Source organism: Pinus tabuliformis, chromosome 7 (assembly GCF_031772625.1).
Source record: "Pinus tabuliformis cultivar Carrire ecotype Pingquan chromosome 7, CPIR1, whole genome shotgun sequence".
NCBI classification, from domain to species: domain Eukaryota; kingdom Viridiplantae; phylum Streptophyta; class Pinopsida; order Pinales; family Pinaceae; genus Pinus; species Pinus tabuliformis.
The window spans coordinates 829389352-829408671 of NC_142293.1; the positions used below are offsets into that span (position 1 = coordinate 829389352).

A 19320-nucleotide genomic window follows, 5' to 3' on the forward strand; every position below is an offset into this window, starting at 1 on the left:
GTTATGAATAATATGAAGAGCAAGTTAAGTTCGCGAGGAAGCTCAAAAGTGACTTAGGAAAGTACAAAGGTAATCTACCTTTTAAGTGCTTTAATTGTGGTAAATTCAGTCACTATTCTTCCCCGTTTCCTAAAAATAAGAAGAAAGAATATGCCCCTAGAGAGAAGTTCAGGAAAATTCAAAAGGAAAGAAAGAAGGCTAAAAAGAAAATCCTATATACCCAATACACAAACTCCTTTGAAAGTGAAGGAAACCAATCTTATAATGAGGACAAAGATGATGAAAGTCCAAAGGAATTTATGCTTATGGCTATAGATAATATGGAAATAGAAGTTATTAATTCTGATGGAGAAGAGGTAGAGGTTGAATTAGAGGGAGAGATGGTTAATGCTCTTAAAGAGATTGAAAGGATGAGAAGGAAAAATAAAAACCCAAATGGAATTGTTAATCAAGAAAAAAGTTGAATTCATTGAACCTCTTCTCCTACAAATTGAAGAAGAAATATGATTCAAGAAACTCTGAATCAGTAGCTCAGTGAGAAAAATCAAGCATGTAAAAGGCTTGAATGAGAAATTGTTTTGCTAAGGAAAGAGCTAGAGAAGGCAAAAATTTAGTTGAGCTTCAATGAAAAATTTGGAAAGGGGACTAAAATTTTAAATGATATCCTTGATGCTCAAAGGGTCTCCATTAACAGATCAAGTATTGGATTTCAGGTTGAGTCAAGCTCAACAATTGATTTGAAGAGAAAGAAAATTATTAATTTTGTGCATGCATCCAAAAATGGAGACAACACACTAGGAAAAGGAGATCCAATGCATCGACAAAGAGAAAAAGGTTGTACGTAGTCCAATATGCAGTCAAAGATTAATTAACAATAATAAATCAAAAGGAGGAATTTGACTCAACAAAAGTCAACTAATGTTGGAGAGGCAAATCAAAATACACAGAGAGCAGCTCAACTAATGTTCAAAAATTAATTTTCTCCTAGGTATGAAGACATTTTTCTAGGATATTTCTTTACATGCATAAATTATGGACACAAGGCAACAAAATTACAGGGTGAATTTTTCACTTAGATAGTCCAGGCCACAAAGAAGAAATTATCAACCGATTAACCAAGTTATCAGGCAAAGAATGAGTAGACCCATGTACAACAATCCATTCACTCCTTTGAATAATTTGATTCAATTTTATAACTATCATAATTTTGGCCATAAAGCATCGAATTACAAACTTAGAAATAAAAAGATTGATCCAGTTACTAAGCAAACAAACCAGGAATCCAAAGTCTGGAAGGAAAAGGAAAATATAAAGTAATTTAATATTGTCTTATATGCTCAGAATGAAGGAAGTCATTGGTATGTTGACAGTGGTTGTTCTAGGCACATCCCAAGAGATAAAAGTAAGTTTCTGTCATGGAAACTAGTTTAGATAGGTAACATGACTTTTTGAAATAATGCACCTGGTAATATTATTGGTAAAGGAATTATAAGTCTAGCAAATAGCATAGATAAATCCAAGAATGTGTTTTTTGTTTTTGTAATGAAGCATAATTTACCCAGTGTGTCTCAAATGTGCAAAAAAGGTTATGATGTATTTTTAGAAATTAAAAAATGTCAAATCAAGTTTGCAGGCACTGGAAAATTTGTAACTAAAGCTGTGAGAACAGATAATAATGTCTATGTCCTAAAAGAGAAGACAGATAGATGTTGTTTGTAAAAGACTGATGAGAATTAGTTGTGGCATAGAAGACTTGGACATTTGAATTTTTATCAGATTTTCAAGTTTGGCAAGAAGGATGTTGTTATAGAACTGCCAATTCTTTCAAAGCCTAAGAACAATATTTGCAAGTCTTGTCAGTTGAGTAAGAAAGTTTGAGTACCATTAAAGTCCAAGGAAAACTCATCAACCAGGTCATTGTAGTTAGTACATATGGACTTATTTGGACATTCAAGAACTCATAAACCCATAGGTAAATTCATTTCATGCTGATCATTGATGATTTCAACAGAATGATGTGGGTTGCATTTTTAAGAGAAAAATTAAAGGCCTTTGAGAAGTTTAAATACTTTAAGGCCATGGTTGAAACTGAGATAGGTTGTAAAATCAAGTGTATAAGGTCTGATAATAAAGGTGAATTTACTTCAAAAGAATTTTATTACTTTTGCAAAAAACATGGCATCAAAACGAAATTCACCATAACAGAAACTCCACAACAAAACAATGTAGCGGAGAGGGATAACTGATCAGTTCAGTTGTTGTCTAAGGCCATGATGGGAGAAGGAAATATTCAACAAATATTTTGGGCTGAATCTATTCACATAAAAGTGGTGATTTTAAACAAAGCCCACTTTATACCAAACAATAATTAAACCCCATATGAGCTTTAGTATGGTGTACCAACAGTAGTCAAGCATTTCATAGTGTTTGGAAGAGAATGCTATATCGAAAGGAACATGAAAATATTGGCAAGTTCGATGCAAGGGTTGATGAAGGTATTTTTCTTCGGTAGTCTCAAAATAGAAAGGGCTATAAGTGCTACAAAAAGAATACAAAGAGGATAGTTGATTGCGTTGATTTCAAAGTTGATAAGCACATTGAATTTGAATAAAATCACTAGTCAATAAATATCATCTCAAATGTTCTAGTCAACAACAATGATAAAGTTGAAGAACTACTTTCAAATGAAGGCAATGAAGTTCCCCTTGGTCCTCAAACCAAATCTCCTACAAGGTATGTGCAAAAACACCACCCAACTAACCAAATTGACAATCATTTAAATTCAGGCGTGTAGACAAGAAGAAGATTGTTAAATCCCCCCTACTCTAGCGCATGTATCTCTGCTGTCTATGATGGAACCAAAATATTTTTCACATGCTAGCAAGGATGATAATTGGTTAAAATATATGCATGAAGATCTTGATCATATCGAAAAAAATCAAACTTGGGTCAACCTGTTCCTAGAAAAGCAAACAAGAATGTTATTGGCATGAAGTGGGTCTTCTGGAACAAGTTGAATGAACATGGTGAAGTGGTGAGAAACAAGGAAAGATTAGTTTGCAAAGGCTATGCACGAATTGAAGATCTATAATTTTATGAAACATTTTCTCTTGTTTCCATATTAGAGGCAATTCAAATGTTTTCTTCATTTTCTAGTTTCAAGAAATTTAAGATATATCGGATGAATTTCAAATCTACTTCCTTGAATGGAGAATTGTGGGAAGAAGTCTACATTGAGCAGCCTGATGGTTTTCAGTTGTCAGATAATCATGATTATGTTTGCAAGCTAAAAAATGCCTTGTATGATCTTAAGAGAGCGCTACGGGCTTGGTATTCCAAGTTGGACAATTGTTTTCTCAAGTTTGGTTTTAAAAAAGGTGCAACTAATAGTATTTTGAATGTGAAATCCAATGATGGAAAATTACTAGTAGTGGTTGTCTATGTTGATGATATTATTTTTCCAGTGATTCACACTCTTTAACATGTCAATTTTGATTTGATAAGAAGTTCAACTTTGAGATGTCTATGCTTGGAGAACTTTCTTATTTCCTTGGTTTATAGATTGCATAATACTCCAAGTGAATGTTTATCTCAAAAACAAGTATCTCAAGGAAGTTTTGAAGAATTTTGGCATGGAGGAATGCTCTTTGGTAAGAACTCCAATGGTTACACAGTGAAAGCTCAAGAAGACTGATGAATCACGAGAGTTGGATCAGACTTTATATACATCTATCATTGGTAGCTTCCTATATTTGATAGCCTTAAGACTAGACATGATGTAGAAAGTTGGTATTGTAGGAATATTTCAAGTAGCCCCCAGACATATTCATCTCTAGTAGTAAAGAGGATTCTCAGATATCTTATAGCCACAATGGACTATGGAATTTGGTGTCCTTGAGGTAAATATTTTTCCTAACTATTTTTACTGATGTTGATTGGGAAGGTGATGTAGATGATCGAAAGTGCACAATTGGTAGTGCTTTATTTATTGGTGAATGTATCATTTCATGGTTGAGAAAGAAACAAGCTTCAATTTCTCTCTCTACTGCTAAAGCAAAATACATAGCAACAACTTCACGTTGGACTCAGCTCTTATGGATGAAGCAAACTTTATAGGATGTACAAGTATTCTATGATCAGCCTATTCCAATAATATGTGATAATACAAGCGCCATCAGAATGTCTAAGAACCCTATTTTTCATTCAAAGAAAAGTCATATTCTAATCAAGTATCATTTATTAAGGGAGCAAGTTTCCATTTAGATTGTCAAGTTGGAGTATGTACCTATAAATGAGCAAGTAGCTGATATATTCACCAACCGTCTCCCAAGAGATCAATTTGAGTACTTAAGGTAAAGATTGGGAGTATTTCCTCTTAACTCCCTCTATTATATCTTTCTTAAGAGGAATAAAGGAAGCGATGAAGCACTCAACATATCAAATGAAAGCTTCTAGGTCCATAAGATCAACAAGACAGGGGGACATATTATTCTCTTTTCCATTAATGTCAAAGGGGGAGAAGAACCTAAAAAAAAAAAAAAAAGGGAGGAGAATAATTAACTCAAACAAAAGAAAAGGGGAGAGGTAACACCATAAACGATGAAGTACATCTTGGGTGGGCAACAACTTTAGGGGGATAATAAAGAGAGGAGAGGAGTGAGAAGTAAACTTTCCTTTTACTTTCATGCTCATGTTTTGTGATGTTGTTTTGATTGTTTGATTCTGGTGTTACCATAAATTCCAAAGGGGGGAAATGTTAGAAATATGTTGTCATTGATAACAAAGGTGAAGCAGATGATGGCAAAGGCATAGGTGGTTGCAAAAAGAATGGTCTAGGAACAAGATTAGCTCAAGTGTGTCAAAGGAAAATGTGGTCAAGGTGAAGATAATTTGGAGCCAAATCAAATTCAGAAGATCATCTAAGTAGCTCTTGGAACCTACTCGGATGGATAGAGCTCGGGAAGATATTTCTAGTGGTATATAGAAGTTTACAAATGGCATTCTCGATTAGAATATATTGCCATTCAAAGATCAGTACCCCCAAAATTCTAAGTTGCAGCCCTAAAATTGTTGAGGGGTCATATTAGTGCAAGTTTGGAGCTTTTTCCAAACACAACAAAGTCATTGGTGAAGCAACTAATGAAAATTTGGGAGGTCGTGGCTAGATAGCATAACAATAGAGCAAGAGGTGATTGCCCAGTAGTGGAGTCTATGTCCATGCAATATTGGTGGAGGTTCCCAAAATGATGTGAAGTTGTGCACAAAGGAGAACCCTCGAGATGACTCAACGATGGGCTAACGTGGAAAAGGAGGAATAGGCACTATGATTGGCATATGTCTACAATGGCAAGAAATCTCACCCCAATCCTTAGAATCTCAGATGAAAGCAACATCACAAGAAATGGAGTATGTACATTTTCATTTTCTCCGAGTGTGGACTGCGAAAAGGTGATCTCAGAAGAAACTCCTTGAAAATTTTCTCCATGAATACACCTCGAGTTATCGCTGAGGTCTCTAGAGGTGAGTTATCTTGAAGATTTGTAGTAGGTCAATAAAGCAGGCTTGAATCTAGTGGTTTTTATATTTAAACTTAACGAAGAAATTTAGAAAAAAATGAAGGCCTGAGACCCTCTTTCTAATGACATGGAGAATTGACAACATATACAGATGGGATAAACTAGCAATTGTCCCAAAAGGTACAAAGAGAGGCCGATAGGATTAGTGAAAGGAAGAAAGTTTTATAGATAGTCAAGCATATATAAAGGTATGTAGTGACGAAGGCAATAACCACGTTGACCATCCTGTACCAGTACATTTGATATTAGAAGAACAAAACCAAAACCAAACCATTCATATTAATATAGTAAGTGTAGAACGCGTTCATACTTAAAGCTCAATAGGTTCAATAGATTATTGGCAGCACAATTTTTTTCTAAATAAAAAGTAAATTACAACGTTGTACATGGTAAATGAAAAGTGGAGAAATTTGTGATTTGGAAATGTTAAAACAAATCACTTACATCACTGGTTGACAGTAGAAGTAAAACATTAACATTATTAAAATTTTGAAACCGATTTTAAATTCATGTATTGTATTTTTCAAAATATTTTGTTTTACATACTTAAGTCCTCAAATATAGTGGTTTTAGATTCTATTTTGGCAAACCCACCATTCAAAACACTATGTATTTCTCTGGCCCTCAAAGCAAGCTTTTAGCACTTATTAATCTATGCTCTGTCCAAGATACAATTCAAACTTTCATTTTCAAGCATTTTAAGAGGCAAAACAGTGCAAATATTTTAAATGTTCTATTTACTTGTCTGAATGTCTACAAATAAAATATATATGATTGTTTTGATAAGATTGGAATTGATGGTTCCTTTGTCTAATTTGTGTAACAATTCTTTTCATGCTGTGCAATGTTTTGATCCTGATGTTCTGGGCTGTAAATAGCATCTTTTTGTATTTGGTCAATGAGGTTTTTAAAAGAATAGAAACAAACACAGGGCTTTATGACAGAGAGGAGCTGCTTCTGTAGCAGTAAAAAGTGATGAAAAATCAGAAGTGGTTACAGAATATGTTGTGGGTATATCAGGGATGAAGTGGGTCTGGTCTGATTGGGGTTCAAGTCCGCTGAAGTATGTAGTAATTTGGGGTGATGCAATCAGAATGGGCTTGATGGGATTGCAATACAGGAAAGGTCAAATAAACATCAGAAAAAAACAACCCATTAACATTAGAAATAAAAAAAAATAAGCAGGAGCACAACAGCCAAATTCTTATTCATTGAAATTAATTGAGGCAGTCTCTTCCATAAAGCTTATCCCCAGTCTATTCTATGCTTCCTTACATCAAGATTAGATTTCAAGCTTGAACCCATTTAAATGGGAGCTTAATCCATCTTCATCCTTATCTATAAATGTTTATTATAATTTTTAATTTCTTCCTATTGTCTAGATTTGTCTCCCCATTATTATCTAGAATTATGTCTATAGCTTAATCCCAGTCATGAGTAGATATTTTAATCCATAAAATTTTATTATTATGTAGAACTCTACCTTGAATTATATTATCCATACATAAATATTACTGTCTATAAGTTTTCTAATACTATCTAAATGCCTTTAATGCCTAATTCTCAAATCCCTCCAGGAACGTGTTCTCCTGTGTGCTAATATGGATCAATTTGAAACACTTGATACCATCAGTATTCGGATTACTTGGATTTGCAGCGTTGAGATTAATGGTACACTGATGGTTCTCCTACATGTAGAATCAAATTACATATTTGGAAAGTTTCAACATAATTTTACCTTGACATGCAGGTAGTAGCCTGACATTTCTTACAAAGGAGTAAAAATATTTGAATTTTGAAGGTTCGGATGAGTAATATTCCAGGTTCATTGAGAAGGCAAATTATTTGGAGTCCTTCTGATGGCCAAGATAGGCAGTGAAATGTTTGAGCTTCTGCCGAAGAATTTTCTTATTTATTGTAAAATATTCAAAGCCCTTTTGGCAATGTAAAGGTATCTGGTTTTCAGTTCTTCTACGACATAGTATCTGAAGTGCAGATGGAAAATGGGAAATGCCCATTAACAAAAAAATGATTCAAATGCCTTCAACTGTCTATAGGCATACTATTTCAACTATAGTTTTTTGAGGGTGGAGGAATTCCAATCAGTAAATTCACTGCAGCATTGAAATCTGTTAATAGTTAAATTCCAATTCATGGGCCAGGCATTTGAAGCCCTCTTGACAGGTAAAATGCTTTTGGGGAAACTACCTTTTTAAGCACTTTTGAGGGATTCTTCCTTTCCACTAGAGAAATATTCAAAGCCATTTTATTGACTGAATTGCTATTTTAAAGTTTTTGAATTCCTGCCCTTACCATGAAAAATATTTATAGTCCTTCTAATTGCTGAGTTACCCTTTTATGTACAAAATACTTGAAGACCTTCCAATGGGTAGAACTTTCTTTGGCTAGCAAAGTGTTAGAAGCCTCACTAATTTTTAGATTGTCATTGGCCACCATTAACAACTGATACCGTTGCGAAAAATGCTGTTCAAGAGGTAAAATAATTGAATCCTTATTGGAGGGGAAATACCAGTAATTGGAAAATGATTTGAGCTATTTTGTGTAGTATTGTGCAAAATCAGATTGCCATTTAATTTGAACAAAACGGTATCTATGGTATTGACTCAATAGATGGTTAGCCACAAATTTTCCTACGTAGCGTTTTTTAAGATGTGGTAAAGATATGCCTGATCCAAGCAGACTCTACCTGGGGTTTCAGTTTTTTTATTTGGAAATTGAGAATCTGGCTTTACAGTGAGGCTGGATTGTTATGATAAAATTCTTTGAATTTTTCTACAGAAATGGAAGTCAACAAGAGACCCTCATCTTTATTCAACTGTTCCTTTTTACTTTTATGTTCTTTTCCAAATAGTTATTTTCTGTTTCTCTTTTACCTTTTTGAAATTATGTTAAGGCTTTTCCAAGATTTTGGCATTCTGGACTAAAATACTCAAAATTATGCAGGGGATCTTCATTTACAAGGGAGTAGGATGGCGCCTGCATTCAAATGAGATTATCATACAGCCCCATAGCACAACTGTTCCTTTTTCTTGTACAGTGGGCTGATTGCAGCCTAGCAAGCACATTAGGACTTCTGTACATACTAATATATAAGGTCCTATGCTTATTTTGTTTTTTTTCCTCTAGGAATTGTTCCGTTGTTTGACTGGCTTGAAATTCAACTAAATTATATTGAATAATATGATTTTGTTATTTAGGTCTATGTTGCTATTGTAAAAATTACTCCTGCTTCAAATCTGAGTCCCCTTTTGTAGAACCCAGAGTACCTCTGCAATCTGAAAAAATCTAATATTTTTAATTATTCACTAGTTATTATTTTTTATGGTATTTACTATTTATCTTTGATACTGGTATTTCATGGTGGTTTAATTCACTGCCACATTGTTTATTCTTTTATGCTTTCTAATACTGCAGTGTTTCCATTTAGCAGGTGTATTCAGATGGAACAACAACAATGTCTACATATGAAAGAAAAGCCAGTCTTCGAGAATTTTATGGTAAGTTGTTTTCTTCTTTTCTAAATAAAGGGGAAAAGGGAGGTATAAGCTATATAAAGGTATGTAGTGATGAAGGCAATAACCACGTTGACCATCCTGTACCAGTACATTTGATATTAGAAGAACAAAACCAAAACCAAACCATTCATATTAATATAGTAAGTGTAGAACGCGTCCATACTTAAAGCTCAATAGGTTCAATAGATTATTGGCAGCACGGTTTTTTTCTAAATAAAAAGTAAATTACAACGTTGTACATGGTAAATGAAAAGTGGAGAAATTTGTGATTTGCAAATGTTAAAACAAATCACTTACATTACTGGTTGACAGTAGAAGTAAAACATTAACATTATTAAAATTTTGAAACCGATTTTAAATTCATGTATTGTATTTTTCAAAGTATTTTGTTTTACATACTTAAGTCCTCAAATATAGTGGTTTTAGATTCCATTTTGGCAAACCCACCATTCAAAACACTATGTATTTCTCTGGCCCTCAAAGCAAGCTTTTAGCACTTATTAATCTATGCTCTGTCCAAGATACAATTCAAACTTTCATTTTCAAGCATTTTAAGAGGCAAAACAATGCAAATATTTTAAATGTTCTATTTACTTGTCTGAATTTCTACAAATAAAATATATATGATTGTTTTGATAAGATTGGAATTGATGGTTCCTTTGTCTAATTTGTGTAACAATTCTTTTCATGCTGTGCACTGTTTTGATCCTGATGTTCTGGGCTGTAAATAGCATCTTTTTGTATTTGGTCAATGAGGTTTTTAAAAGAATAGAAACAAACGCAGGGCTTTATGACAGAGGGGAGCTGCTTCTGTAGCAGTAAAAAGTGATGAAAAATCAAAAGTAGTTACAGAATATGTTGTGGGTATATTAGGGATGAAGTGGGTCTGGTCTGATTGGGGTTCAAGTCCGCTGAAGTATGTAGTAATTTGGGGTGATGCAATCAGAATGGGCTTGATGGGATTGCAATACAGGAAAGGTCAAATAAACATCAGAAAAAAACAACCCATTAACATTAGAAATAAAAAAAAATAAGCAGGAGCACAACAACCAAATTCTTATTCATTGAAATTAATTGAGGCAGTCTCTTCCATAAAGCTTATCCCCAGTCTATTCTATGCTTCCTTACATCAAGATTAGATTTCAAGCTTGAACCCCTTTAAATGGGAGCTTAATCCATCTTCATCCTTATCTATAAATGTTTATTATAGTTTTTAATTTCTTCCTATTGTCTAGATTTGTCTCCCCATTATTATCTAGAATTATGTCTACAACTTAATCCTAGTCATGAGTAGATATTTTAATCCATAAAATTTTATTATTATGTAGAACTCTACCTCGAATTATATTATCCATACATAAATATTACTGTCTATAAGTTTTCTAATACTATCTAAACGCCTTTAATGCCTAATTCTCAAATCCCTCCAGGAACGTGTTCTCCTGTGTGCTAATATGGATCAATTTGAAACACTTGATACCATCAGTATTCGGATTACTTGGATTTGCAGCGCTGAGATTAATGATACACTGATGGTTCTCCTACATGTAGAATCAAATTACATATTTGGAAAGTTTCAACATAATTTTACCTTGACATGCAGGTAGTAGCCTGGAATTTCTTACAAAGGAGTAAAAATATTTGAATTTTGAAGGTTCAGATGAGTAATATTCCAGGTTCATTGAGAAGGCAAATTATTTGGAGTCCTTCTGATGGCCAAGATAGGCAGTGAAATGTTTGAGCTTCTGCCGAAGAATTTTCTTATTTATTGTAAAATATTCAAAGCCCTTTTGGCAATGTAAAGGTATCTGGTTTTCAGTTCTTCTACGACATAGTATCTGAAGTGCAGATGGAAAATGGGAAATGCCCATTAACAAAAAAATGATTCAAATGCCTTCAACTGTCTATAGGCATACTATTTCAACTATAGTTTTTTGAGGGTGGAGGAATTCCAATCAGTAAATTCACTGCAGCATTGAAATCTGTTAATAGTTAAATTCCAATTCATGGGCCAGGCATTTGAAACCCTCTTGACAGGTAAAATGCTTTTGGGGAAACTGCCTTTTTAAGCACTTTTGAGGGATTCTTCCTTTCCACTAGAGAAATATTCAAAGCCATTTTATTGACTGAATTGCTATTTTAAAGTTTTTGAATTCCTGCCCTTACCATGAAAAATATTTATAGTCCTTCTAATTGCTGAGTTACCCTTTTATGTACAAAATACTTGAAGACCTTCCAATGGGTAGAACTTTCTTTGGCTAGCAAAGTGTTAGAAGCCTCACTAATTTTTAGATTGTCATTGGCCACCATTAACAACTGATACCGTTGCGAAAAATGCTGTTCAAGAGGTAAAATAATTGAATCCTTATTGGAGGGGAAATACCAGTAATTGGAAAATGATTTGAGCTATTTTGTGTAGTATTGTGCAAAAGCAGATTGCCATTTAATTTGAACAAAACGGTATCTATGGTATTGACTCAATAGATGGTTAGCCACAAATTTTCCTACGTAGCGTTTTTTAAGATGTGGTAAAGATATGCCTGATCCAAGCAGACTCTACCTGGGGTTTCAGTTTTTTTATTTGGAAATTGAGAATCTGGCTTTACAGTGAGGCTGGATTGTTATGATAAAATTCTTTGAATTTTTCTACAGAAATGGAAGTCAACAAGAGACCCTCATCTTTATTCCACTGTTCCTTTTTACTTTTATGTTCTTTTCCAAATAGTTATTTTCTGTTTCTCTTTTACCTTTTTGAAATTATGTTAAGGCTTTTCCAAGATTTTGGCATTCTGGACTAAAATACTCAAAATTATGCAGGGGATCTTCATTTACAAGGGAGTAGGATGGCGCCTGCATTCAAATGAGATTATCATACAGCCCCATAGCACAGCTGTTCCTTTTTCTTGTACAGTGGGCTGATTGCAGCCTAGCAAGCACATTAGGACTTCTGTACATACTAATATATAAGGTCCTATGCTTATTTTTGTTTTTTTTCCTCTAGGAATTGTTCCGTTGTTTGACTGGCTTGAAATTCAACTAAATTATATTGAATAATATGATTTTTTTATTTAGGTCTATGTTGCTATTGTAAAAATTACTCCTGCTTCAAATCTGAGTCCCCTTTTGTAGAACCCAGAGTACCTCTGCAATCTGAAAAAATCTAATATTTTTAATTATTCACTAGTTATTATTTTTTATGGTATTTACTATTTATCTTTGATATTGGTATTTCATGGTGGTTTAATTCACTGCCACATTGTTTATTCTTTTATGCTTTCTAATACTGCAGTGTTTCCATTTAGCAGGTGTATTCAGATGGAACAACAACAATGTCTACATATGAAAGAAAAGCCAGTCTTCGAGAATTCTATGGTAAGTTGTTTTCTTCTTTTCTAAATAAAGGGGAAAAGGGAGGTATAACAGCTGTGATCTAATGGAGATTTTGTCTTGGGCAGCTGTTATATATCCTTCCTTGCTGCAACTTGAAGGAGGTATAACAGAGATGGAAGATAATAAGCAGAAACTGATTTGCAAAGAAAGATACAAGAAACGTGTTGATGAAGAAAGGAGACATCTTTCTGAGCTTGATTTGGAACGTGAAAAAGAGTGTGGAATATGTTTGGAGACTCAGACCAAAGTTGTATTGCCTAACTGCAGTCATTCAATGTGTTTGAATTGCTATCGGGAATGGTAGGAGCAATGAATCCTAGTAATGTATTTTATTTTTTGTAGTTTCTTATTTTTCTAACAGCATAATTCTATTTTTGAGCTTGAAAGATCATCTTACCCCTAGTTTCAGGGTTAGGCACATTTACATGAGACAGGAGCATTGAAAGGTTTGACAGATTTATAATTAACGCTGTCAGTTGTTATTGCTGTGTTTTGCAGGCATGCACGATCAGAATCATGCCCTTTCTGCAGTGATAGCTTGAAAAGAGTGAACTCAACAGACTTGTGGATTTTTACAAGTAGTGAAGAAGTTGTTGACATGGAAACATTGGGCAGAGAGAACTTAAAAAGGCTATTTAATTACATTGATAAGTTGCCACTTATAGTGCCAGAGAGCCTGTTTTAGGTTTATGATTCTCATTATGATTCCTATATGAAGTGAATGAATGTGAATTATCACTAGAAAATCAACAACAGCGTCCATGTCTTATCGCTGATTATTGTTCTTAGAATGGGTAGGATTGGTCATGTCCAATGAAGAAGCTTCTCTAGATTTTTATGTCTTCCCATTTTTAGCAGCTCTCAAAAAAATTAGAAACCTTTAATATAAGGTGAATTTTTAAAAATTTACATCAAGAATTTGATTCTGGAAATTTCTGCAATCCCTACACATCCTTCCTTTAAAGGGCATTTTACAATTTGGCTTTCCAAAAATGGAAATAGTCTCAACCAAAATTTTCAGTTATACTTTAATCTGTGTCTCCAGATAACAACTCCCAATGATCGCCAGTTCACACAGAACATTGGTCACACACCAATTGCCCCCACATAACACTGCTTATGCATCACTCATTTGCAATAGGTTAACAGGTTTCTTTGATATCCAATTCTAACAATAGTTTTAGACCATCTTTGTGTTTTGCTTCCTCACATAATCTGTGTCTCCAGATATTTTTCCTTCTACACTCCCATACTCCCATACACTCGTTTTCCTTCTACTCACACCAATCATCTTCAACTTTGATTTCAAACCAAGAAAGGGGTTCAAGGTTTCTACAATTTCAAATTCAATTAAAATGATTTCAGTTTCTTGGAATTTTCTCTGGAGCAATCTTTGCTACCCCAAAACTGTTTATACCCTTTTCCATAAGTAGGATACATACGCAGCGACATTTTTCACTCAAACCCTGAAAAAGAACAAGCCTTCAGGGAATTTCGTCTGGATCTTTTATCATTAATGTAAACAAAGAAACACAATCTATAAATTCCCACTGTTTTCTTGAAAAAGGAATCAGAAGAATTTACATTTTAAATGGCAAATATGAATACTTTCGAAATTGTGATGAGTTTCTTCTTCCGTATCTATCACATAAGTAGTTTTAGTGCCACCCCATTGTTGGCCACTCTTCGCCGCTACATCTGTAACTTGGACACTTTGCCTACTTCAATCGCCCTGCACAGTTCAGATCTCCCTTGCTATAGGATCTACGCATCAATTCTGCACTCAATGGCTCCACAATTATAGCCCCAAGCATAATTTGTCAGGGATTACCCTAGATTTGTCACGGTAACAATCTAGAAAGCAAATACTCAAAACTAATTGATTGAATATATCTCAGTCCCAGATGAAACATATAAAATTAACATTAATGGTAAAAATTAACAACATTTGAATCCTGCAAATACAGGCAGGGATTGCCTATAGTTACAACCAAGAATAATGCCTTGTTCAGGATGATATACAATAGAAAAATTCATTATGGAATGAAACGGTTTCATTATGTCTCAAGGATCAAATATGTAGAAATTTTGCATTATGTAATGAAACGACAGCATTTGATCTCAATGATCAAAGATCTCTTAATCAAAATAATGGTTTCCATTAAATGAATGTCATTACAAATTGCAGGAAGAATAGTTAGGAGCTCTTTAATGAAGAGCAGATCCCCATAATAATCACATGGTCCAGAGAGATATCCCGCAGGTATGTATAAGTAGTTGAGAGTATAAATGAACAGAACATATGTACAGGTAGTCTAATAATCAGGACCCATGACCAAATCAAATGACTCACTAAAACAGAGACAACTCAGAAAGTTGTTGCTTCATCTGGATCAGTAAGACCTTTGTGTTATGGAAACCAACGGAAGATAAATAAAATCAACTATACAGTTAGAAGAACATATTGTATTTCCAGGAGATGAATGAAGAAGCTTTATGGGCTTTCTAAAACAGTTGTTTTTCTGCCAATAGCAGGAACTTTATAGATAGCCCATAACAGTCAACATGGGATCGGTAATGGAGAGGCCATAACTGTTTGCAAGGCCGGACAATAGACACCTACACAGTCTATGATAAAATTTCATCAGGCATAAATGTTAATATGGGAGGAATAATCAAGGGTTCCAGCTCCTTCCCATCCCATCCATTCTTCCCACTCGTCCCAATAAGCATTATTGATTCCCATCATGCCCTCGACAGAGTAATCAGCAAAATATTTTGCTGCTTTGCCTTTGCTAAACTGGACATTAACGTCTGCTCATTATCACACAAGTAACAACAATCAGAAAACCGTGGGCCTGCATAAGAGTCCCATATTACAGAATGAAAATGCATATAGATAAAGATTACTCTTAGGCAGGCAATTTACCTCATAAGCCTGATTGATCTTGTGAAATTGAACCCCACGCACATCTCCTTTGCAAACATCCGGATGATACTGTAAGCAGATTATATCAACATATGAGTGCAATATTAATGTTTTCTGACATTATATATGACCAGGGATATTGCCAGACAAATTTTCTTAAAAATTCTCAAGAATGTGTGAAGTCTGACATTTTTAATTTCTATTTCAAACCTGTATCTCTTTTTCTATTTGCTTCAGAAATGGAAGATTTATTGAAAATATCTGATCTTGAAAGTAAGAGACATAGCTTCAAATGGATACTTGCATACCTGCAACGCAAGGCGACGGTAGGCTCTCTTCACATCTTTTTCAGAAGCCCCAGGGCTCAATCTCAGCGTCTCATACTGCTCTTTCATCCCAGGAAAAGCAACAGAGGCCATCACAGTTACATTCCTCCTACCTCCCATTTGTAATAGAATACAGATTAATAGCAGTGTGCAACCCATTGTGAGTGTCTGGAGCATCTTCCATAGTAGAGAAAACAAGGGATCTATCTTATTTGTGAAAAGCACTCACCATAATCCCCAACTTTCTGACAGAATCAAGTCTTCTTGTTTCATGACACATGTACACACTTGGCTCACAAAAGTTTGAATGATCCATAGTAATCTATATCTACCAGAAACAATTGCAACATAGCAAAATCATCCTGAACCAAAAACTATCACATGCCACGTACCAACACTAATTCTGAAGGGTTAATCCATAATAGTAATACTTTAGGTGAGATCACGTAATTACAGAAAACCATCTCTAAGCATCTTGAACCCAAATGCCTATAGGTCTTGTGTGAATTCTATGATAGGTGCAACAAAATATATAAGAGTTCAGTTTTGCAACAGTTAACAGAGGTTTTGCAATTTTTATGCAGGTAATGGAGATTTTGCAATTTTTATGCAGGTGTAACCAAGCCTAATATGATTTCACAAAATTAGACAAGAACAACAAATCGTTTTGCTTATGACTGCTTTCAGATTAACATTTACGAATGCGGTCTCCATTGAGCTATTAAAATAATACAGTTAAGGAAGCAGCTGATGCAATTAAACCACGAGGAAATTTGATATGAAACCTTTCTCACTGATAAAGCTATAAGTCAAAAAAACTGTTCTCCAGGCACCAAAAACTTTCAGATGGCAACCAATGACACCATTTCATTTACCTTTCAAAAAGATGAACAGGACCTAAACAGGTAATGTCCTTTACCTTGGTTAGAAGGTTCGTTCCTGATTTTACATGAGCGAGGGTTGCTCCTGAAAGGTCAACCCTATAAGTTTATGTGTGTGTGTCCTGCAATACTGTAAACTAAAAGACACTGGAGCCAAAGAGAACCTTACATCTTCTACATGAGCATGATTTTGGTAGGTATCCAATGCAGCAATCTTACTTAAAAGTCTCTGTCTCAAATTGCCCGTATACATCTGTGAGCCCTTCAAAATCCTAGCATTGCTTCCTAAAACCACATTGGCAACCTCATCACATTGTCCTGACTGACCGTCCAATTGCAATCTCCTTGCAGTCTCATTTGTGGGTTTCCACAGCTTGATTCCATGCAGAACAATATCTGGTCCCAGGATTGGTATCAGGCTCTGCGATGAAAATATCCCCAAAAACCAAAGCATCTTCAGCCACCCATCATCTCAGAAACTAAAAATACAGGAGAGGAGAAGAAAGCAACGTTACTTACTTTCACAATGGCAGGATGTTTTGCGAGATTGTAGCATTCCAGAAGCCATAAAAAGCAGTTTAGCTCCGAGGGGCCCCTTAGTCCTTTCTTGGAGATCTCATTATGCAGTGCCGTATGGCGTATACCCCATTCAATATACAGTTTAGTAAAGTTATAATCGATATTTGTATTTACTGTTACATAGCCCTGTTGGCTGAAAACAGAAATGGCTGCGGGCCCCATTCTTGAGAGCCAGAGTAGGTGGTAAGCCGCCCAAGCGCCTACAGCTGCGATTTCCTCTACAAAATACCTTCGAACCTGAGACATACAGAGTCGGCTAATAAGCACTCCACCAGAATCGATAAGAAGAACTGCAATTGTGCAACCTTGAGAGGGTTTCCGTTGAGGTTTCGCGAGACTCGAGCAATACAACTCGCGCCAGCTGCAGAGGTTTTGCGAGACCTGGGCAATACAACTCGCGCTAGCTGCAGAAGTTCTCGGTTGAGGCCATAGTAATTGAAGGGACCATGACGAATATCGTATGTCAGTGGAAAGCAGAAGGGTCGCGCCAGGTGTCAACCTGACAATGAAAAGAACGACGAAAGTCTGTTTCAATAGGAAGGCCTATCGGCCTAATTATGCAATTTAATTGGTCGAAGGAGACACAGTGAAAGTATGATATCAACATGACATGGCCCAATCCGAACGTGGAACATGGTATGCAAATTAAAAAAATTTGGGTGGTAAGTGAGCTGAAAATGGGTGACATGTTGCATCCTTGCAGAGGTGGCTGACAATTGGAAGACATAGGTGGCATCATCATGGTAGTGAAATGTCACCGCGAAAGAAATAATCATCGGAAGAAACTCCTCGGAAGTGTTTTTGAGAGTTTACATGCATAAAAGTTATGAGAAATAAGCTTCGAGACTTGGTGGCGTTGAGGTAATGGATAGGAAATCTCAGTAAAAATATGATTGGTCTGCATGTTAAGTAGGTGGTCCCCAAGACACATCATCCCAGAAGAAGCCTTCTTAAATGTTACCTCTCAAAATAATTCATGAGAGTCTCTAGTGAAAAAGTTATAAGATTAGTGGCAGATGACGAAGGTGAGGGACAGAAAGGAGAGACAATAGGTGATGACAATATTTAAGTTTTAAGAATGATGTGGTGGAAAACTCATCTCGACGGAAATACGATTGGTGCAAGTGTCAGTGGCACAATCCCACGGAACATACAACCCCAAAAGAAATAAGACCGCAGAGGAAACTCCTTGGAGGAAAAATTCTTGGTGATAATGCAAGGATGCTCCACTAAGATTTTGCCGAGAAGTGTTCTTGTTGAGAAAATAAATTTGGAGCTATGGTTCGAGACTAGCACTAGGTTTTATGCAGAGGACAAGACCACAGGCATGAAAGTTTTTGTGAACGGGTGATAAGCCCTTATGGCCTAGAATAGTGGGCCCAACAGGTGGTTGTATTTGTTTTTTTTTATTAAGTGCTCGAGCACAAAAATAAATATATAGTCTTGATTAAATCCCTTTGGGAGCTAGAACAAAGCACTTTAGGCGTATGATTCAGTGGCTTAGAAAATTGGTTAAGGCCTTTGGGCTTATGGACAAATGAATCAACAGTGTGTAAATTTGGCATTTTATGCCAAATAGAGAGTGCACTAAAGTTTAGAAATCAAGCATGAACGTGTTGGTAGCTAAAATAGTGGAAAGGACATATTTGGAGGTGGATTTGGTAGAATTGCTAATTTTGGAGGTTAGTTAAATTTAGGAAACCTCTACTAAATTATGTAAAAATTCCAAAATTGAAGAATTAAGCAGTTTAACTCAGGTTTTCTTGAAGAGATAGGGGAGGAGATTTAGAAGAATTATTTTGGAAATCAAGAGGACATTCTAGAATTGAAAAAACAAGAAGTTAATGAGATAAAAACCTTTGAAAAGTTAAATTCAAGTGCAAGTTCAAGAACTAAAAATATCAATCCAATTTCTATAAAAGCATAATTGAATTTGCAAGGAAAGACAATTGTTGGTTGTATTGGTTATTGATGGTTTAGAGGTGGATGGTGGACTAATCAATAATCAGAGATATTTCAAGGTGATGGTATGGTGTTTGTGGTGAGTGATTGTGGAGAGAAATTTATTTGTTTATGTAAGGAAGCGACCTTCATGGTTTGTTT

The 19320-nt window shown here is 35.2% G+C and overlaps 3 protein-coding genes across 3 annotated transcripts; 1 reads left to right on the plus strand and 2 right to left on the minus strand.

Moving 5' to 3' along the window:
- Positions 1 to 11919: 11919 nt before the first annotated feature.
- LOC149250181 (E3 ubiquitin-protein ligase AIRP2-like) lies at positions 11920 to 13360 on the plus strand. Its single transcript, XM_089458931.1, has 4 exons — positions 11920 to 12080; positions 12418 to 12484; positions 12568 to 12802; positions 13001 to 13360. The coding sequence occupies exons 1-4, from the start codon at positions 11973 to 11975 to the stop codon at positions 13185 to 13187; spliced, it is 597 nt and encodes a 198-aa protein (XP_089315057.1). The 5' UTR covers positions 11920 to 11972; the 3' UTR covers positions 13188 to 13360.
- Positions 13361 to 15247: 1887 nt separating this feature from the next.
- LOC149250182 (chaperone protein dnaJ 8, chloroplastic-like) lies at positions 15248 to 15994 on the minus strand. The gene is made up of 3 exons (XM_089453572.1): positions 15740 to 15994; positions 15432 to 15500; positions 15248 to 15316 (listed from the first exon to the last, which is right to left on the minus strand). The coding sequence occupies exons 1-3, from the start codon at positions 15932 to 15934 to the stop codon at positions 15248 to 15250; spliced, it is 333 nt and encodes a 110-aa protein (XP_089309698.1). The 5' UTR covers positions 15935 to 15994.
- A 451-nt stretch (positions 15995 to 16445) lies between these two features.
- LOC149250183 (uncharacterized) lies at positions 16446 to 17661 on the minus strand. The gene is made up of 2 exons (XM_089456406.1): positions 17158 to 17661; positions 16446 to 17059 (listed from the first exon to the last, which is right to left on the minus strand). The coding sequence occupies exons 1-2, from the start codon at positions 17461 to 17463 to the stop codon at positions 16703 to 16705; spliced, it is 663 nt and encodes a 220-aa protein (XP_089312532.1). The 5' UTR covers positions 17464 to 17661; the 3' UTR covers positions 16446 to 16702.
- Positions 17662 to 19320: the final 1659 nt, after the last annotated feature.